At 38.2% G+C, this 23685-nt stretch overlaps 2 protein-coding genes across 2 annotated transcripts in view; one reads left to right on the top strand and one right to left on the bottom strand.

Annotated features, from left to right (window-relative positions):
* Nucleotides 1-14200: 14200 nt before the first annotated feature.
* Nucleotides 14201-20868, top strand: LOC144443191 (stromelysin-1-like). The gene is made up of 9 exons (XM_078132577.1): nt 14201-14417; nt 16045-16168; nt 16986-17194; nt 17417-17618; nt 17778-17936; nt 18193-18336; nt 18768-18907; nt 19439-19577; nt 20083-20868. The coding sequence occupies exons 1-9, from the start codon at nt 14325-14327 to the stop codon at nt 20451-20453; spliced, it is 1581 nt and encodes a 526-aa protein (XP_077988703.1). The 5' UTR covers nt 14201-14324; the 3' UTR covers nt 20454-20868.
* A 1417-nt stretch (nt 20869-22285) lies between these two features.
* LOC144442902 (cytochrome P450 2U1-like) overlaps nt 22286-23685 on the bottom strand; it is a 5820-nt gene continuing 4420 nt past the window's right edge. Inside the window, exon 6 of the mRNA XM_078132276.1 lies at nt 22286-22510. Coding sequence (XP_077988402.1) covers nt 22326-22510 — 185 coding nt within the window. The 3' untranslated portion in view covers nt 22286-22325. The remainder of the gene's footprint in view (nt 22511-23685) is intronic.

Raw genomic sequence — 23685 nt, 5'->3', positions numbered from 1 at the left:
GCTAGGTGAACGTCTCGAGTGGATCAGATGAAATATAGTACAACCCGTGAAAAAACACCGATGCGTTTGCTTGAATGAAGTGAGCCAAGGAATGGCTTCATGCTGAGACTAAATTAGGTAAAAACAACAATACAATTGTTACAAAAACAATAGTGGGTGCTTCTGATGTAGGTTCTGTTATCAATTGTTTATATTTGTGGAAGTTATAATGTAACGGTAACATTTGTACGCAATGTTATATGTGTAATCTTCCACAAGTTAAAAGTATGGGATCTGGGTTCCTGTGGTGTTAATGCTTTGATAAAGTTACTAACACTAATTACATTGCATGTCTTTGCATGAAACTTGTCTCACTCCTGGTTTAACCACAAACAAGCAAATGCACCGGTGTTTTTTCATGGGTTGTAATGCCGACAAGCTGGTATTTCCATTGAGTTGACTTGTGGAATCAAAAAGCGACTGGAGACAGTGTGATCATCATGTGTTCAAGCAATCGGCGACTCGCTGAGTTTGTAATTCGAAATGAACTTGTAATACTGCAAGATGTCTAAAGCTATGTAATCATTCATTTTAGATGCAACAGTTATTTCACTATATTTTGGCAATGTAGCACTTTCCATTGTAGCATAATCTGTGTTATCTCTTACAGTTTCAATCTTGGCACATATTTTACTCGACTGGAAGATACGCGTGACGTTCCGCCCTCACCGGAGGGGTTGACCGATGTGTGAGGGCGCCCCGTCACGGCGTACCTTACAGACTAATATTTTGCCTATTAGGTCTGTATACGTCCAATAAAATTTGTATATATGCCTGAATTACATGGTGTAGATTTATCATTCATTCACTTTGTACTTCTGTAGACGTCTATGGTACTTTAGCGTGGTGTGAATCGTTTCGGATTACCCAAGAAAATCAAGTTGCTTCAGTTGTGCGTACGCAAGAAAAGACGGGTTTTCCAAAACTTTTCAGAATAAAAAAAAATTCAATTCAATTGACCAAAAATGTTGATCAGTCGGTAGCTCAAATGATTCACAAATGTTATAACGTACAAGCAGTTCAAAGTTTTCTGCATTGAGCTTTCGATCTGTCGATGTGGTTGACGATCTTCCATCAAGAGCAAAATGACAAATTCCATAGTTACAACTGACCACTAGGTGGCGGTATGAATAGCCGATTGCAGAAATTAGCATCTGGTGTACGTTGATGCCTCCCACGTCTTTCTCTCGTGTTCAGCTGTAACATAAGGAATATGTACTCAGTAAACAACCGCTCCTGAGGTTAAGTTTGGTTCAAATCTTGACCAAAATAGTTCGTGCCCCCCCCCCCCTTTCAGGCCATCAGAAATTTCATGGCGCCCCCCCCCCCACAGAGTCGCACCCCCATCCTATCAATTGCAAACGAGAGGTCTCGTAAGCAGAGCCCTCAGCGGCCAGAGTCTGGGTAACCGCATTGTTTCTAAAATTCCAGGTAAACATTCTATGGAGAGAACCATTTCATTTGGGGGGGGGGGGATAGTCGGCAGGTGAAGGCGAAGGAGGAGAAAAACAAATAATTTGAACCCGTAATGGCTTGAAAAAAAAATTGTTTCAGCGGACACTGAAGGAAAAAAACCATGTTGAGATGTGCTACAAAATTGGTACCCGAGAAAAACAAAATTTGCATTACTTCTGCATATGGAAAAAATAATTTGATACAGGACTTGCTGCAATACCCCCCCCCCCCCGAAATCAAATGGTTTTCCCCTAAACTGGATAAAACACCGAATTCCGTACCTTCATGGCGCATTGAACTTTGGGAAATAGAACGCTGAACATTTAACTATAAAGTATAAATACTAAATAGAACTCTCCGTGGAAACCGAACAGCACGTTGAGATCCAGCTAAACTCTCAACGCAATGGTGTTCTTTTTTTTACAATACCTGTAGTTAACTGTGATCACATCGTACTATGTACAGAGTACGTGGGAATGGTTATATTGACCATCATCACGTACGTCACTTTCTTCGTTCGCTACATCAAGAATAAATCGACGTCCTGTACATACAGGCCTACACGGCAGAAATCGGGTAAGTGCTATCATATCACCTATAGTACTGTAAGTACATTGTGATGCAACACGCGTACGTTGACAACGTCATAGCACAGCACTATATACATGTACTGTGGTTTATTTTGATGCATAGAAATTTTCACATTTAAGTACATGTACCACGTTATGTTGGCGGATAGACAATGTTTCTTTTTTGCATCTATAGCTATCTGAGTCTCGATATTATGTTCATCAATCGAACACTCATCGCGTACAGTATCTATGACGTTATAATACTGTAGCTGTTTCATTGGATTCATTCTCTCTCTCTCTCTCTCTCTCTCTCTCTCTCTCTCTCTCTCTCTCTCTCTCTCTCTCTCTCTCTCTCTCTCTCTCTCTCCCTCCCCACCCCCTATGCAGGCAACGCATACCCATTTGGTGGACACTCAACAATTAATGACAATGGACGGAACCCGAAGCATGGTAAAACTGGCGTTTACACACACACAGTCCCTTATTTAAAATTATCATCTGTAGAAAGTAAACCTACGTTCGATGTTATCATGGCTGAAATGGCGGTAACTCCTGGAATCCTCACCCGGATGGAACTTCGTACATCCACCAACCAACGCGTCTCAGTGGCTACCACATCATCTACTCGTACATCAACAAGTATTGCCCCGAAATCCTCTCGTTCCTGTCACTGCTTCTCCGAGTTGTCAAAGCCACAAAACTACCGTCAAACTTACTACGGTAACGATGTAAACGATCAATACAGGAATATTCCAATGTCTACAAGTGTGAAATCTTTTGTTTTTAGGGAACATGTCACCATGGCAACTCGATCTTGCTGCTCCCTTGCAGAATATGAAAGATTCCAACGTGTCAAAACAATTTCAGAACTCCCTATTTCAGGGCCAGAGGTAAGTTCTTATCAACATCATATTTACAAGACCTCTCTCCACTCTCTCACTGTACGTCTGTGTGTGTGTGTGTGTGTGTGTGTGTGTGTGTGTGTGTGTGTGTCTATCTCTCTCTCTTTCTCTCTCTCTCTCTCTCTCTCTCTCTCTCTCTCTCTCTGTTCTATTTATGATTTTAAAAAAAATATATGAACACTTACATAAGATCAATGATGTTTATATTCTAGGTGAGACTTTATGGTGGTAGTACGTTGGAATCAGGAGACCGCGATGGTTTAAGACGAGCACCCTCTGTTCATAGTGTACTAAATGGTGACTCAGTCGAAGAAGTTCGTCCACTTCCAGTAGTGTTCTCTACCCTCAAGATGCTTATTCCAATGACAGTAGGGAAACTTGATATTTCTGTGCAAAATATTGTATTCCTAGTACTTGGTCATGTTGCTTTATTCATCTGTGTAGATGACCAAATATTTTGTGGAATAGCTTACTGAAATAGAAGGCGTTATCAATTTTTTTTTATCGCGCGCATTGTTTGGTCATTTTTTTCCATGATTGAATACTAGTACCTGATAATCATGAGTATCGTAGTGGTCTACAAATCAAGTTATGTGCGTAGTTCGAATTCCAAGCTCAGCAGGTTGCTGTGAAATCACCTGTCTGATCAGTCCAGGCCAGGTGACACTCCATCTATATCTAAGTATTTTTCTGTTGATTTCTACTGTTCAGATTGCAGTGACGGCATTCTCTATAGTCAATATATACGTCTACGACCAACTACAGGATTTGTTCATCGGACAGACGCCTGGGGGCGCTGTAGACATCGTACCCACATTGGCCGCTTACCTACTATTTCACGTCGTCAATATGTATGTCATTGATGACATTATCAATATCTTGGCCAATTTCGGTAAGTTTTTATATTCAGTGAGTAAAAGACTAGTAATATACTGTGAGACATGTCTTGTCATTCAGCCCTGTCTTTCGTGAAGTGGTACCTGCCAGGGTGACATCGTATCCCCCGGGGTCGTATCTTACAGACCAACTTTGTAACCGGGACTCCCTCCGACTTGAAGTCGATGTACAGAATAATGACAAATAAGGGAATGGACACAGCATTATTTTGAATAAAAATCTCCTATCAAAAATCAGTCGAAAGCCAGTGATCAAACTTAAACTTGACTCTTGGACTTCAGTAACTATAGTAACGTTTTAACACCGTGACAGTACCACCTAAGCTAGTTGTCACTGAACCCGTTCTCATTTTTTTGCAACTTGAGTGAATTTCATTGTAACACATCCTACACACACTATTTAATCGAAATATGTATCCTTGATACACAAAAAGTGGGTCAATTTAAACCCCAACTGCTGTATTTTGGGAATTTAGTAGTACTCAAAAATGAAAATTATTGTTGCATTAACTTGATTAAATGTTACTCCTCTAAAACTTGTAGTGACGGCCCCCCTTCTTTATTTCACTAACGAATACTTCATTGAAACAAAAGAAGTACTTTTACTCATAAACAAATGACATAATGAGAAATAATAATAATTCATGCTTTCAATGGAAGTATTTTTGTATACTTTGTTATTTTCCATATTTAGAAGGTTACGTAGATGAAAATTCCCGGAACAATAGTCTTGTTACGAAAGGGCTTCTATTTTTGTTCCTGACGTTTTTGACTCCAATCTTCAATATCCTGACCAAATGGATACTATTCCGGTATGTACGTCATCGACTCTTGCCAAATATGGCAAGTGTTTATCTATTGATTTCCATGCTGTGACAGCGATACATCTACATACACGTTACACATATTAGGCTCTGACCACAATATAGACTACAATTTCTCTGGTCTGAGACTTGGGGAATGTTTAATAACTTTTCTTATTACATGTAACTTGGGTATAATAATATTAAATATTGTGGCAAAGATTCATTATTCACATTAAAACACCCCGTCTTTGTCTTATAAACAGATACATGTAATGTGGGGATGGACGTAGCTTATTTCCATGGAGTCAATGGCAACTTGAGTCACTAAAAAAAACTCTCGAATACCAATTTTCTCCTAGGTACTCAGTCTATTATAGTAAAGCAGTGGTCTTAGCCATATATGTACTGGCATTTCCAAAATGTCTTCTTTCGAACGGCTTGTCTTTAAATCTAAAATAGCTCACACAGTTTGTTTTCCTAATAAACCCATAGACCCTCCACCAACGTCTATGATAAACCTAAACGTTATCAGAGTTGTACAATTCAACAAATATGAAAGTTACAAATTATATATGAACTACAGTAACAGATAATACAAAAAACCGTCTCTGTATAACAACGTTCATATTTCTACTATTGACAGGATTGAATGCATAGAAACTCAGGCAGTACAGATATACGTTGTTTGGTTTAATGAGATTATCAGAAAAGTGTTTCTCCCCTGTTGGTTAGCTGACTTACCAGAAAGATGCCATGCAACCCAATCTACAACCAATGAGTGGATTCAGTGCTTGGTTATCCACGAGTTTTTGGTCTGCACTGCACTCACTATATATTGTGAGACATATGATATTGTTACTCGTACTTGTGAAAGGTAAAATTACCCCATTGAAAAGGGTATGCGCGCGCGCGCGCGTGTGTGTGTGTGTGTATGTGTGTGTGTGTGTGTGTGTGTGTATGCGTATGTCTGTGTCTGTTTTCTTACATGTAGCTATGTACAATGCATAAACTGAGGTATATCATTTATAGTACATCAGTCGATGTTATATTCATATAACTGTTGTTGTATATAATATTAACTTATTATTTACTATTCTTCTGGTATTTGTAGTATCGAAATAAACTTTTATTCCAAACACAAACTTGAAAATAGACAATCGCATGCTACGATGTACACAACTAGGCCAATTCACTTACACCACTAGACTCACTTTATATTTACCAGATGGAGGTCAGTCAATACAAATTAATGTCACTATTTGAACTACGTGAAATGAGATTGTTGTACAGCGATGTAGAGGCACGTGACCATAGGATGCTGCCATTGCATTTGTCATAAGGCGGTACTTATAGAGCGCTCATTGATTTCATGGTTCACCCCCCCCCCATGGCTAAAGTTGGAGATTTATATCGCATCGATGATGATTGTGTAAGGTCATGACCTAATCAACTTTCCTAAAATCCATATCCGGATTCAGGTTCTACCAAAAACTAATTTTTATTAGTCATTGTCTGATGGACAATGTATTTTTTCGCAACTTGTATCTAAATCTTTCAAATGTTGAGATAGTTCGGATATAGTTTTAATCTCTCTCTCTCTCTCTCTCTCTCTCTCTCCTCTCTCTCTCTCTCTCTCTCTCTCTCTCTCTCACTCTCTCTCTCTCTCTCTCTCTCTCTCTCTCTCTCATTCTAGGATGTGTCAGTATTTCAACAGAGCAGAAACACACGGATAAACGAAGATTATCATTATCATTGTGGTCGATTCATTATAATGATGGATAGCTAGTATTGCTAAATTGATTTGTTGTTTTGTTGGTAATGATATAAAGCAGCTTTCCATAGCTACGTACACGGCTTGTTAGCCAATGTTAGTTGCCATTGGAAACGTGGTGTAACCTCTATTAGTGTTTTTTTTTTTCAATTCTTACACTGCCGGCACCATAGCATAACCTCACGACTTTTAACAACTTTCTAATAGTCAACTGTATACCTGAAGAACGCATACATTTAATGTGATGTTATACGTCGTGTACAAGAGCACGTACCAAGGCATCATCATTATATCGCTGCTCACAACCAGGCCGTGTCACAATTATTAATCACGAATCAATGATGTACAGTCTCGTGGTCACGGAAGTCGTAGGGGCATTGGAGTCAAGATGAGTTTCTACAATTGAAAGGTTTCCGAAACGTTTGTCCTTGCCAAGCACGATGTTGAAAAGTGTGATTCTATGTCAAACAGACATGTCATCAGTTGCCATCTGTATTATTCAACGAAGGATGTTACACACTTCTTCATATAACTATATATTAAAGAATTCTGACACTTTAAGAGAATTGGAGCCAGTTCAAGAAAATCAAAGGAAAATCACAACTTCATCACAATGAAAAGACAACAGTGGTGATGTTTGCACGCAAGTAAGCAACATTTCAGAAATGATTGAAGGGTTCGGGGGGGGGGTCTCGTAGAATTTTAGTTCATTCGAAAATAGCTAATTGTAGTAATCATCAGTCCACATACACCATAAAACATCACTTATTGTGCATTTCCATTTATAGTAGACTTCCTGAGATCTGATGTTGAAACCAGGTACTGTAACAGTAATTACCGTAAGAGCGTATTTCCCGTTTGCATAGTTCACAAAGGTAAAGCTTATGTACAACAACAATTGTAATAATTATAGAAGGAATATCAAATTTGAAACAGGACCAGCATATTAGGTAGTTTGGGTTTACCGTTAGTATTTAGAAAACTGTATTTCAAAGCGTTATAAACTTAGTGGTCTGACGCACTGGGCTATTGACATTCGCACTTACAATCCGCTTGTATTACGGATAGTGCGCTGGGACACGGTCCTTCGTAACGATAGGGGAACAGTAGTTTGGAACGAGACACACTTACAAATATATATGCGGCAATTACAAATTAGAAAGTGCTGTTTTCTAAATTATTCTATTGCAACAGTAGTTTTCTTTGGATGTATTGTTTTCATCGGTATCACATTAACGAGACGACATAACGCTGCAAATGTATAGTCTAGACAATTTCCTACATTTTAAGTTCAACAATTTGAGTCATATCCATATTTCATTTAAACCGTACCATAGACGTTGAAGGGAAGGAGGGAGGGAGGGAGGGAGAGAGAGAGAGAGAGAGAGAGAGAGAGAGAGAGAGAGAGAGGGGGGGAGAGAGAGCGAGAGTGAGTGAGAGAGAGAGCGCTAGAGCGAGAGAGAGAGAGCTAGAGAGAGAGAGAGAGAGAGAGAGAGTGAGAGCGAGAGTGAGTGAGTGAGAGAGAGAGAGCGCTAGAGCGAGAGCTAGAGCGAGAGAGAGAGGGCTAGAGCGAGAGCGAGAGAGAGAGAGAGAGAGAGAGAGAGAGAGAGAGAGAGAGAGAGAGAGAGAGAGAGAGAGAGAGAGAGATGTCACGTAGGCTGTTTAGTCTAACACTGTAATTCAATCTGTATTTTGTCCAATAACTTGTCATTTATCAATTTATTTTCAACTTTTGATATATCACTTGTAAATAATATGTAAGTCTGCGACTTTGATTTCCGTTGAACACAAAGTGCACGTAAAACTAAACTGACAGATAGTCGAGAGATCGAGGAAGTGGTACCAATTAACTACTACTCCTTAAGACACCCACAAAACTTCTATTGTTAATTTTACAGTGTAGACATTATGAATATTAACGTCCTGTAACGAATAGATATTCATACCTTGAAAGGCAATGTCAAAATCCAGCGATTTCGTATACATGTACTAATATGGCTAAGACACGTGGTTACCTAGACTGGTACAGTCCGTGGGATATTTCGTTTGTCTCATAATCTTCAATTGTTTGGATTTGTTATTTCGAATTTTGTGAAGGAAAACGTGGTCAACTCATTGAAAAAAATACGAGTAGTCTCCCTAGGGCTATAAGCGTTCTCACCATTCACCCAGGTGACTATTTCACACAAAAGAAAGAGAACGACAGTACACGTTTGTATTTCGAAAAATATTTAGCTTGAAAAAAATCCCGTAGACTTGACCAAGTGTAGTGGCTATCAGTCTTGACAGTACTATTTCGCCAAGCCGGTGATAGTGAGCAAGGCAACTTCTGTGGTCTAGGTGTACACTGACAAGTCTTGTAACTCATACCCCCCCTCCCCCCCCCCACACACCCCCAATAACAAGACTGTACATACTGAATGTACTAAATGTCAAATTTATGTACCAAGGGGCGAGATCAATAGTTCAATGTAGGATAAAAATTTAAATTTACTTTGGGGATGGGGTGGTTTGAGCCATTTTAGTTCTCATAATACAAAATCGATTTTACTTTTAAATGAATGTTTTGTACCCCTAAATACAAATATTTCTAAAAATGTCGTCAAATTGAGAAATTGAAGAATCTCCACTATGGTAAATGCATGGCACTAAAATAAAGTAAAGTGTCGACAAAAGAACCATTTTTTACTCACTACACACTGGCTTTATATTCATATCACTACATACTACCACATACTGATTTGAAATTGATTGTGTAGTTTGGTTTAAAGCAATTTTCAATTTTGGCCAATTTTAGTTAGAAAGGGGGATGGGTCTGAGGCCTAAGTATAAGAATTTAGTTTGTTATCCTACATTGAAATATTGATCTCACACCTAATGAATATGATTCCGTTTTTAAAGTAATTTGACTAAATCAACATGTGTTCACATCAGATGAGCTCTGTAACAAAATGCGGTAAAAGTCTAGTATTGAACTCTATGCATAAGAGGTCTCTCCCCAAAAGTACGTTAATAAAAGACGACTGTGCCTCAAATTTCGAAATCAGAATAATTCGAATCACCCAAAAACTTTGCCACTTGAAAGCTTGATCCTGGTACATTTTGTTGTTCACCACCCTGTTTTCAATACATTTTCCACTATCACTTTCACCATAATGGATGCTTTCACACAGAGTTAACAATGTGTTTGTTGATGGCCATGGCATTTATTTTCTTACATATATGTATACGGTGACAGAAACACGTCAAGGTCATTGTTAAGGTATGGTCATTAGACCCTGGAGTGAACTATGGGCCATTAGTATTACAAAAGCTACCTGCATTGCAACTTCTTACATAACCATAAGTACATACATACATAGTACGTCAAACTCTAAAGATCTGAGAAAAGTCTTACGTGTGCTTACGTCACGAAATTGACTTTCATCCTCCTCTATGTTTCAAATACAAGTTGGCGTCATACATCACATTCGCTAATTGTCTCTTCCAGTCATTATCGCCGTCTTTTGTTTAGCGTTTAGCAGATTTATATTCATTGCTGTGCAGATAATCTACGACAGTAGACACTACTAAGTCTAACTGACATGTTATAAACATACCACGTACAGTGTCTATTGAACAACTCTATTTGCAGTTTTTCCAGAATTTTAAGAATTTTAAGCAGTATTGTTCTCTCTTCCTGGTTGAGTTACTACACGCATACCCGGTGCCCACAACAAAAAAGTGTCATTAACTAGTTTGTTTACAAGGCAAGAAAACTTGAGAACCCCATGTCAGTTTATAGTTGTAGTACAATGTACTTCAATTAGATTAGATTCATTCACATCACAACACAACACAACACAACACAACACAACACAACACAACACAACAGCGCCATTACAATACTGGTAGGATTGCCTTGTATGTAAAGTTTGCCTTCTTTTATTTTGGGGTTGTTGGTGGCCGAGAGGTTAGCTCGAACCCGCCTGGTGTCGGCTGGGTTTCATTAAAAAAAATTAACCGGGTCTGCATGTAAGAAGGTGATGCTCAGTTTGACCATGCCGAACAACGCAAGGTTTCCCCGGGTGCTCCGGCTTCCTCCTGCTTTTTCAACACTAGGGCGCTACTCTTGTGGCGACCATTCAACAAATTTCCGAATTTATTTGGACGAATAAAGTTTTAAACTAAAGTGTATACTGTAAATATGTCCAGGGACTAGAGAAGATGGTCGCAGTTAAAATCTAAAAATACATGCGCATCTGCATTTAAAAGTCTGCCGTGCTAGTCAACATGGAAGCAGGTGATACCGTAAGACTAAATGGAAGACGAGTGCGAAGAAAAGAATGACAATTGACATTGTGTGTTGTTTTATATCAGTGAACTACCAGTACAAAATACTTTGTTCGATTAAATTGACAGCCCTTTATGGGTTGAGTTCGTATAGTGCATATACACGATAATAAACCATAGTGTGTACTTCTGACAGATTCAATTGGCACTGTGGTGCATGGTTTATCATCACTGCGTATGGCTTGGGACGAGCCTTGGAGGAGCCTTGGAGGAGAAAGAACAAATGCCACTAATTTGTAATTACTGAAGTTTGGGTTCAGACATGACGCTATTTATACATGTCGCCAAACACCCAGTTAGAGAAATAAATGAATATGGCTCACATGGGTGTCAAGACAATATGTACACTAATATCATATGTCTGGAGATGTCATTCAAGTAACTCAAAAGTTTAGTGTCCTTGCTGAGCCTTTGTTTCATCTCCATGACGTCATAACTATGCATGACCTATTGTTATCTTAGGAAGCTCATCTATGCGTGACTAATACTGTGATTTAATTATTGTAACGACCATAGCGTCGCATATTTGACCATGGATGTAATAGGGTATACATCCATGGTTTAGCTACTTCGGTTTTAAAAATTTGACCGCGGAGCTGGGAGCACCTGCCTCTCCTACCTCTGGGCAGTTTATCCTTTGATTACAATAATTGCTGATCCTAAGTTCTGATAGTACATAAACTTACTGTAGATACAGCCAGAGAAAAATCGGATTCCTCTCATTCTATCAACAAGTAAAATGCAGCAAAATGCGTGAACACTGCAACTGGTATTGCCGAACTTTAATTGTTGTATGCTGTCATTATGATAAATACCTTCTTTTAATGACTCATGATCCACCTTTCCTTCAAAGACTGCCACACATAGTATACTCAATATTAATCATTTCACTATTATAGCTACAAGTCGTTGTATTAAAGTGTTGGAGTAAAACAGGTGAGGTTTTATGTGTAACATCTCTATGCATATCAACGGTGTAAGAGTTGCACTTTACACCCCGGGGGTGTGTGGCCCAATTAAGTTCAAAACATCTACAAACAGACCCATTTGTGGCGATTTCCAGTCACATTATCTGGTCCGTTACCTTTAGTCTGATGCTGTGAAGGTATTTCTAAAATATGACAACGTTTTTGACACATGATTAGGAAATTTTCAGATAACAGGTCGACCCAGGTTTTCTATATTTTCGTGAAAAAAAGTGACCCATTTGAGCGGCACATATACTTTCTATTGGGAGTACCCCCGTGAGGGCGTGAGTCACTGTATGACGGTAGACGGTATAAATTTCACCGAGCCTCACCCAACCTGTTGACACGCATTGTATATACCTCCAGGCAACCGTTGCCCGGTGAGTGTACAATGTTTACAAATATAAAGCGTGGTACCTTATACCGTGTACGGTCTATTGAAACCCGGGTGAAAGTTCCGAAAGATCGCAGACAGGTGCTAAGAAATGTAGTACGTCTTTTCTACTTTATGCTAACATCGACAGTCTTATAAACGAATGTAAGAATCATGTATGTATGTATGTATGTATGTATGTATGTATGTATGTATGTATGTATGTATGTATGTATGTATGTATGTATGTATGTATGTATGTATGTATGTATGTATGTATGTATGTATGTATGTATGTATGTATGTATGTATGTATGTATGGTATGTATGCTCGAACCTGCAACCTTCGAAGCAAGCCACTCTAACCATTTGACTTATTTGAGTTATTCAAATGATATAGTGATATGATACTTGTACATGTACCGAGATTCAATACTTGTGATACGTGTTACAAGTTGGTAAATTGTTGCACGGATGCGAATCAGAACTGTGCATAAAAACTATAATGTTTTTTGTTAACCAGTACTAGATATGTACTACATGCATATGACAAAGGTATAGCTAGTTTGATGATGTGACTAACTACATAGATTTTCAGTTGCAAATTTGTCATTTGCCCGAACAGAAATTAATCGAGCGATAACAGTTACTAAAGAGTCATTTGACAAGGGAGTCATGGGACGCTAAATCAGATTCGTACTATTTCCGAGAAGAAGAACCGTGACATTGGAGTTCACATTTCTTTTAACTCTATACACCAGGATGTGACTAAAAGTAAATAAAATAAACCACGACACCACGCATTTAATTTGATAGTGAAGTGTGCGAGATAAATATTCATTTAATTCTCATTCTAGTAAGCCAGAGCACATATTTATACTGAAGCAACGAAATAAGTAGCCTCTTGGTGCCGTAAAAGAGGCCTGTCGGGTTTACGACGTTGTTAATTCTGACTAAATGGCCCCAAAGATGCACGCTTATGTTTTGGAATAAGTGTCTACTTACGTGACATGTACAACTACGTCAACTTCAGGCTAACATTGCACTGGAACATTTATTTGCGCTCAGTATAAACGCGTACTTGAGGTTGGCGCGTAATGCATTCATGCATTGGGTTGACCTATATAATTGGGACAATGGACGTGGGGTGGAGGAATCATTGTAGTTTATAGTGTCTCAAGTGAAAATGTTTACCTGTTAGGTTGGTGGTTGGGTTGCTGGAAATAATAGACAAATACCGTAGGTTTGCTATATTTACAGAAACTATAGCAGCGTTCAGAGGAAGGCCCCAGCTTCGCGGGTGTACATCCGAAGTATTAAGACGGGAAGGAGAAATTCCTACATGGCCCGATAAACTTGTAAATGTAAATAAAACGGTGGGAAATATCAACAGAGCACTTAAAAATTGACACTTTTGCATCCGTTTTTGGCTATGAAATATTTGACAATCTACGATAATTCTACAAACTCTTAGCGCTGTGGTAATAAGGATATTAACATTGTATGTCTTTACTTGCAAATGTACATAAATGTACTTAGTTGATAGTAAGCCTCGTGAGATTGTACTTGTACGTATACGTACGCAACAATATTTACCCTAAGATGTGGGTTTAATAGTTACATAATAAAGTGTTGGTTTTTTTTGGAATGATAGTGAGTAGAAGTTGTCAGCAGAGTTGTTGTTAACTTCACACGTCACTGTCATCGTGCGATTTAAAACAACTAGTGAATTTATTAAATCCCATTGAACGTCGTGCATTCTTCCTCTCAATGTGTTCCTTTTTATGGACAAAGACAGATTTGTGTACAAATGCAAAACGATTGTTCACTGACCACAAAGTATTTACGTCCGATGATTTGCATATGAATTGATGGGCAACAACAATCGAGGTGACTGGGTCACATTTATTGACCAATCAGGAACGACTACTGTCTTGCGTTCCCGTGAAAGCGTAACCAAATAAGGACACAGGTAGGTAAGTTAAAAATACAATAAAATGAAAGGGCCTACGCAAGTGCGAGATGTACATGACTCATTGTCTTTGTTTTATGAACACAAGGATTTGAATACAGAGGCTTATAAATACTCGGCCAGATTTAAGTCCCAAATCAAAACTTGGCACACTCGGCAGGTCCGAGGAACTCGAACACAACCTCTCTATATTGAAATTGTTTTTACTACTGATACTGCCTTCAACTTTAAGATCACCATGAAGTCCTTCGTTTTGTTATGCCTGACAGTGTTATTGGCATTATGTCTACCAACCCAACAAGCGCCCATCGATAACCCCTTTGCAGCTCTGGTAAGTCAAACTTTCCGTTTTCAAGAAAAAGGTTTGCGCTGCTTTTAATTTCCTTATAAATCACATACATACTGACATGTTTTTCTTCATCAAAATCTGTACTACAGTACGCGCGTAAAGTGACGTCACATAAATATACTGTATCATGGAAGCCAAACAAAATGGATATCGCTGATTTAAACGTTGTTGGTGGTTTCTTTTAACTTCAATTACTTTATAAAAATCTAGTTTTGGTTTCTTTTTCTCTTAAAATTGTACCCATATATATATATATACAGCCTAGAACTCGGTGAGCAGACTGCAATGAAACTGTTGTACCGATAAGTGTCTGTGGAATTATACATCAAACCTCTTACGGAAGTAACAACAAATGCGTGCATTAACTACTCCGACAGATCTGTCATATAGAGACGCGATAGCCCATCAACCATAACCACTAACACTTGTAATACTTTTGAAAAAGCTACCATATTTTTTTTTAGATAAACGATTTTTACATAGTTCACCATTACTTGTTGTAAAAAGGATAACAAAAATCAAAGGGTGGGGCGTTGTAGACAAAGAATCGTGGTTTGATCATCAAGACGTCGGAAGATTGAGTCAGACATGTATTGTACATGTATCTCTGAGATTTGTATGTATAGTATTAAAATACCGGTTTATTAATCATAGACCCTAGAGAGACATGTCTAAGGTTTAAGCATGGTTTAAGCATAGACAATATTGTCTATGGTTTAAGGGAACCAATTTCTTTTCAGTTTCTAAACGTGAATGTGTACGATAACACTATTGTGCTGTAGTTAGATATCAGCATATGTAATGAGGAAAGAGGGTTATTTTTACTGAATACTATAGATTTTTATATTGTTTGAACTTCTGAATGCAGAAAATTGACAGTGGTACAAAACGGTATAAGTAGATAGATACACACCAATACTGTCTGTACAGATCAGAACAAAACTAGTATTATCTGAGTATATCGGATTTGTCTGGATATACAACTTCGAGCCATAGCTACGACCCCTATCTCTGTGACCACAAACCCACTATGCATTAATGTGTCACGTGACACTGATAGAGGGATTATTGTGCTACAGTATGTCGAAATATATTAACCGAACCGATCAGTGTAGAAACCCACCGTTAATCTGAGTTATATTATAAGGATGTTATATATGAATTCCGATAAGTAAAATGTACGTACCCAGTCTGACTCTTACACAGAATTACACTCTCAGCCTCCTCGTCATATCACGTGATTTTGAATTCGTCATGTTACGTGATTTCAAGGAAGGAAGGAACTCACGCCATGGGGTCGATAGTGAAAGTGTTTCACTGAGTATACATCTAATCGGATCGGATATTTTCGAGCAAACTTCGTAGTGATCGAGGATGAATACAGATACAATACATTATATCTGTTTCTGAAACCAACCACACAAAAAATCCATCATTTTCTAAACTTTAAAATCATTGTACTAAATATATCTGAAGGGGGGAATTGAAATTTCATGATGGGGGCGCTTTTCACTCAAACGTTTCGAATGAAATATAGCGGACTATTCAAAGCCAGCGAGGTATAGAGATATGATTATTCATTTCATCTCACTTTTCTTCTTTATACTAGGAATACCTTCAATATTTTGGTTACCTAGGTAACATCGACACAAAAGCTGGACAGTTGCGGACAGCAGAAGACCTGGAGGAGGCAGTTCGTATGTTTCAAAGATTTGCCAACTTGACTGAAACAGGTAAGACCCCATACACGTATCCAGGTATTTTATGGGTTTTTTTCATGAACGATCAATGTACACGACCAGGAAAGGAGAAAGACGTCTGACGTGAATTTATACTTCGTCATATACATCTCGTCAGTCCATTATATGTTTTGAACTTGTGTCTTGAATGACTTTTTCGACAAAACAAAATACCCGTGATTATAATCTGGGATATCCAGGTTAGTTTTGATTCAAACGTCATTATTGGACATTTTATATTAATAGAGGTTATGTTAATATTGTAATAATGAACTATATCGTTTTCAAGTCCACCTTGTCTTGAGTCCAAAAGCAAAATACAACCAAGGTCATATTTTGTGTGTGTGCAAAGTATAGGCCACGCAACGTCACGATATTGTGTATCGCAACCCCCCCCCAAAAAAAAAACAAAAAAAAACACACACCCCAAAACGACAAAAAACTAAACAACAACAACAACAACAACAACAACAACAACAACAACAACAACAACAACAACAACATGATCTTGTGATACTAATTAGCCTACTTGTAAACTTGAAGGACTAACACTACTGCACTATTTCCGCTCTCCTCACGGAGATTTATATTTTTGAATTTTCCGGCGCCCGTCATTCAAAATTCCAAAAATAAAAGTGTCAGTTAGGATAGCGGAAATAGTGTAGCAGTGTTAGTCCTTCAAGTCTACAGGTAAGCTAGACGCTAATATACTTATGAATTACCATAGACGTTAGAGAAAGAACATCTATAGACTTACGAACGTTTGTGGGCACGTGACACATATACATTTTTTTTTATCTCCGGAAAACAGGTGAAATGGACGCTAAGACAATGGAAATGATGAACGTGCCTAGATGCGGTGTTCCAGATATGGTTGGCACAAGTAACGATGCTAGAAGGCGTAAACGATTTGCGGCAATAACAGCCTGGCCGAAAACAGATTTGACATACAGAATCACGCAATACACCAATGACTTGTCACGGAGTGTTATCGACCAGACCATGGCTAGAGCATTAAATGTAAGTTGTATATCATTGTTGAGTATACCCTACATCTGCACATGAAAATAGTCTCCTTTATATTAACATTGGAGACAACAAATGATTTATATTACCTGTAACCTCTGCAACAATCTTTGAGTGTTCCCATCTATCTCTTCGTCAGCCGCGATTAGAAAATTATCTTAAAACATGAAACAAGTTGACGTCGACTTGACTTTTCCAATCACAATCTCTACACAGGTCTGGGAGGAGCACACACCATTGAAATTCACACAGATTTATTCTGGAACACCAGATTTATATATATTTTTTGCTCCCGGTGCCCATGGTGATGGTGGTCCTTTCGATGGACCAGGTGGTGTTTTGGCCCATGCTTACTTTCCGACAAATGGTGACGCTCATTTTGATGACGATGAATTATATACGGATGCAACGTTTGATGGTAAGTGGCGTCTTAATCTATCGTTTATTACGATCATAGACGTTAGACACGGCTATGCTATGATTTATATATCTCAAATTGATAATAGATAGTGAAACGATGACGGTAATATCTAAGGAGGCGTGATGAATTAACTGTCACTTTCATTTCGGATTGTAGGTGTAAACTTGTTCCAAGTCGCAGCACACGAGTTTGGTCATAGTCTTGGTCTGTCCCATTCAGATGTCAATGAGGCGTTGATGGCGCCATTTTATACTGGTTACCAACCGTCATTCCAACTCCACAGTGACGACATAGCAGGGATTCAACAATTATATGGTGAGTGATGCTAGAGGTGTACCTTAGCTTGGCCTCTCAAATTCTATACTTGACATAGTCCTGTTTGCAGACGGAGTAATGTATAAGTCAGCTGACATCGGTCGTTACGTCATTCATGTCGAGACCATTACAGACGATATACATATACTAGTACATTTTAGCGAATATAACCAGAATAGAAGTGAATACTGCATACATATAAGGTGCCAGTATAACATAACACGAATTGTTGATAATAAAGTGTTCCCTTTTTCAGGAATGAGAGACGTCGATGAACCAAATCCAAATCCTAACTTTACTCCTCCCCCTATCAATCCAATACCTGGTCTACCAGATCAATGTGAGGGCGTTTTTGATGCGATCACAGACACTGCCGATGGCACCACGTATGCATTTAGAGGTAAGTAATCCACCATCGGCATCGTTTTTGGACAAACTTTAACTAAAAACAAGTCTTCATCGTATATGTCTTCATCATATATGTAAAAACAACAAATCTCGTCAGATAAACCACAGACTGTGGGTAAACACAAACGTTCGGATTTTGATTCCAAGATTTTTGTCGAGATATTGTGTTTAATTCTTATCAGGATTTTCGAAAAAATGCAAATTAAGCTATTGTTTGATGTAGAGATTTCTTTGCATTAATATTGGGGGAAATCACGTGACAAAATAGGAATGTAGACCTAGTACCTAATCAGTGACAAGTCTAATATTCGACACCTTAAAGATGCACTAGCTGCAACTGGAAAAATTTTTGAAACCATTTTTTAGATATAAATAAATGTACAATATCTGGTATATTCATATATATTTATATACAATTTCTAGGTCAATATTTCTGGACAAAGCTGCAAAGTGATACATATTTACGCGATGCTGCTCTAATCAGCAATGGATGGCCAGGGCTTCCCGACGACTTAGATGCTGCAGTCTACTGGAGAAGTAATCAAAGAACATATTTCTTTAAAGTAAGTATATATTAAGTCTAAACTTGCATTTTTGTGATCATATGTGAATCTGATGTAACGTAACGTAACATAACGTAACGTAACGTAACGTAACGTATCTTGAAATGTAACGCAACTTGAAATGTGCATGTAATGTAACGCAATGTAAGTATCATGCAGTAATGAAATGCTGTGTACTGTTATGCAATATACTGTAATGTAATGTAATGTAACTTTATGCAATGTAATGTATCAAAGTTTTCATGCAAGTATTGCGATATAATATCATGTAATGTAATGTAATGTAATGTAAAGTATTGTCATGTAATGAAATGCAATGTAGTGAAATGCCATACTATGTAATGTCATGTCATGTCATGTCATGTCATGTCATGTCATGTCATGTCATGTCATGTCATGTCATTCCACGTGACGTCATGTGGTATATTGATGACACCATATTATTTTCATCGTTGATCTGTTTTAGAAGTGACGGGTGTGATTTGTTTTACGTAATGACATGCATACTAATCAGTTTGGTGTTAATTCCAGGGGGATCTCTACTGGCGTTTTAGCAACCGAGTACAAGATGCTGGATATCCAAAATCAGTCTCTATCTGGAGTGGGTTGCCTAGCAACCTAGATGCTGCATTTGTATGGAGTGGAAATGGCAAGACTTACTTCATCAAAGGTAAGTTGATGACGTAATCGTGACTGCATAAACGATATTATGATAATTTTGACAGTACCAGTCAGCTGCATTGTGTATTTTAGTCTTGTACATGTTGTTCGTATAGTTCAGAAAATCGAAGGGAAACACATATGTAATATCCGACACGGAAACGTGTGACCCATAATGATAAGATGCTGCATAGAACCTACGTGTAGGGTCTATGGTTGTTGTATCTCACTACGTACACACGAGGAGTACGTGCAGCAAGTTATGAGTTGAAATTAAGTTGTAACAGCTTTATATAAATGGTGCGTTGTAACAAAAGAAGTCTGATCAACATAAAGGGAAAGTTCATCCAAAATATCCATGGAGGAGTCATCAGCCGAGTCACATACTTATATGCAATGATTCCTAGATATTACAAGGACATAGAAGCAATAGTTATTGAAATTTTAACCCATCCATGCCAACAATGGATATTTTCCCCGTTCCATCACTAATTAACACATTTCATTCTATTCAGGTGACCAGTATTACAGGTATACATCCGGGCAAGGTGTTGATGCCGGGTACCCCAGAGATCTGTCAGTATGGAATGGCCTACCAAATACAATAGACACCGCGTTCCAGTATTCTAATGGAAAAACCTACTTCTTTAGCGGAGATAAGTATTACAGATTCAATGACCAGAATTTCAACGTCGACAGCACTTACCCACGGCCTACCGCCCTCTGGTGGTTACCATGTACAGACAATTTTGAAATGACTACGCCTGAACCAACTACCGAAAGTGACGCCAGATGCAATAATCAGATGTCAATTGGGGGTTCTAGCAATGTCTTACCCAGTTTAGTTGTTATGTTCTTTTCTTTGCTTTTCAAAGTCTTTGTATAGTCTAAAAATCATAACGTACTTTGCAAATATCAACGCAGCAGCGAAGATAATCACATGATGTAACGCAACAAGATTTCGACAGACAAAATTCAAGCCGGAAGTGTTTTCTGAAATTTTCTTCACTCGAGCTCTAACCACTGAGATGCAAAACTTGCTTAACAAATTGACACCATCAACCCGCTTAATATGCTACTGTATTGTATATATTTTTGTTGTACTCCGACCAATACTGCCTGTACGTATTTATTAATACCGTAACGATACATTGAATACCGCATTATCGGTTATTTTCATATAATTTATAAAGTATATGTTATTATAGGTGAAGGAAAACTGCATGCTGGTCGTGCTATTTGATATTAGTCGTATTTTTATACTTCAATAAAATACACGCGTTTTGACCGTCATATAATGTCATCACCATGAGAGAGAGAGAGAGGGAGGGAGGGAGATAGAGAGAGAGAGAGATAGAGAGAGAGAGAGAGAGAGAGAGAGAGAGAGAGAGAGAGAGAGAGAGAGAGACAGAGAGAGAGAGAGACAGAGAGACAGAGAGAGAGAAAGAGAGAGAGAGAGAGAGAGGAGAGGGAGGGAGGGTGGGAGAGAGAGACAACCAGACAGACAACCAGACAGACAGACAGACAGACAGACAGACAGACAGACAGACAGACAGACAGACAGACAGACAGACAGACAGAGAGTGAGTGAGTGAGTGAGTGAGAGTCAGACCACTGTCTGAGTTCAGAGGCACCCGCTCTTCAGTGTTTGAGGCACGGTGCAAATATTATTGTCTCACTCATTCAGTGCATTTATGCATCTCATGAACACACATTATGTGACAGACAACAATAAGTGTTTTGTTATTTTCATTTTAATCATTCTTGCGGTTTGTTTTTAAAGTGACCTTACTTGATTTTAACAATATCATCCTGATTGATATTATGAAAAAAATCGTCCTAAGAATCAATTGCCAAGCAAGAATATATATTTGAGACTGAATAGAACAGATCTTGAACCACGTCTCAGCATCACAACACTTACGTGTATTTTGTTGAACACTGACAAGAACGTAGACTGTAAGATATGTCGTGTCGTTCGCCCTCCTCTGGTTGACCGATGTGTGAGGGCGCCTGTCACGGCGTACATGTACCTTACAGATCACAGAGAACGCCGTTGAGAAACTTTGTAACTTTCTGTTGAGCGATGTTTTTGTATCGAATCGTTGAAAATAATTGATGCACTGGAATATAAATATTACAGAAAACACTCTAATGATACTTAAAGTTGCACTGCATGCTTCGGTTATCTCAAACCACTTTTTAAAAGATTAATTTATTGTAGTGGTTTGAGCTGTAATTTATGTCAGCATGTGATTATGCAAGGTACCGAGGCTGCACGGGGAATAGACCTGAATTACTTTACCACTGTCGGTATGATCTCTTGCATCGAATGAGTAAGCACTCTTAAAATGTTGACAACTTAGATAATTGTGTCTGTCATTGATTTCGAAGTAAATTGATTAAATATCTAATTTCATAATTGTGTATTTAGCGGACGCCTTAAAAATAACAACAGGAAAACTATGCAGCATCACACATGCGCGGTAGAATGTTAGTCTAATCCTAGTATACGTGTTAAGATCATCTCCACCTTAGAAAGAGATCCCAGGGAACGTCTACGCGTACAGTAACTAGACTAGTTCAATCACAAAACACGATTTAATTTCTCTTTTTGGGAAAGACGTGGCGTAATTATGCCAAAAAAAGAGAGTATTTTCCAAGGCTTGAAAACAACCTAAATATTCTGATAGTTCAAGCTACACTTTGATTCTCATATCATACAAATATCGAGGTCTGAAATATCCGACGCAGAACTTTAATCATTACGGGATGTGATGACCACTTCAAAGTCGGAAGGACTCATAGTCAGTCCGAGATTACCAGATGTGCTAGGTCGTTCCACCCCCTGGGGCAGTGAGAATTTAAATTGGTGTATCATGGATGACAAGAACAGGAAGAGTTCTATCTTGGCCAGCTGTTCACCCATACACACACGACGACCTAGAAAGACAAATGGTGACGTAAGCAATGATTTACATATATACGACACGTACATCGGGAAGATATATATAGTTTAACCATGTTAACGTGCATCACCGTATAACACATCCCAACACAAGTAAACCCAACCCAATTCAAATCCGACTCGGCCCAAACCTAATAACCTGACCTGATGGAGCTTAACATACCAAACCAAACCACACCCGATCCTAAAAACAAGTGACAGGTAACAATTCAAGCTCCCAGACTGTACGATACGTCGTGTCACTCCGCCCTCACTACACCGGCCTGTGAAGTGGGTACCCAGTTGGCCAACGTGTGAGGGCTCCCCGTCACGTAAGTTACCGTACAGACTGACATACAACCTTATCAACACGACCCTAACTCTAAAACAGTAATTACATATTTGCATATTTGCTCAGGCCACTATATTGATATTAGTGCGACGTCAATTCAATAGGCGAGATTACTACCTGCATAGAGGTATACAGTAGTAGATATATATATATATATATATATATATATATAACTCGGTGAGTATCAATCTGCTAAGACAGTGCTCTATACCGCAGTGGCAGAGCGTAATAGTTTTGTTTAAGCTGTGGTTTGAGCTGTAATTCATGTCAACATGTGATTATGCAAGATATCTTACAGTCTACGTTCTTGTCAGTGTTCAAAACTATATATATATATATATATATATATATATATATATATATATATATATATATATATATATATATATATATATATATATATATATATATACATACGTACACACACACACACACACACACACACACATATATATATATATATATATATATATATATATATATATATATATATATATATATATATATATATATATACACACACACATATGTGAGTGTCTAGTTCAGGTAGTTATGGTTTCCGTTGTTTTCCATATGGTCTCTGTACACGTGTTACTGGTTTCTTCTCATCAGATGTACAGCCATTACCAGCCATTACAGATTGGAAGACAAGTCTTTTTAAGTTGATGTCAGCTTCCGCATCCACTATTTCTTGTAAGACTTCACACAATTTTTGCGATTTTATAAATTATTGTTTTTGCTCGAATACGTAAAAAAAGTTTAGGGTCGGCATGAAAAACTAGGTGGGATCGGGTAACCGGAGCCAAACAATTTATTTAG

The sequence above is a fragment of the Glandiceps talaboti genome, chromosome 12 (assembly GCF_964340395.1).
Source record: "Glandiceps talaboti chromosome 12, keGlaTala1.1, whole genome shotgun sequence".
Taxonomy (NCBI): Eukaryota; Metazoa; Hemichordata; class Enteropneusta; family Spengelidae; genus Glandiceps; species Glandiceps talaboti.
This window is presented reverse-complemented; position numbering and strand designations above follow the sequence as displayed.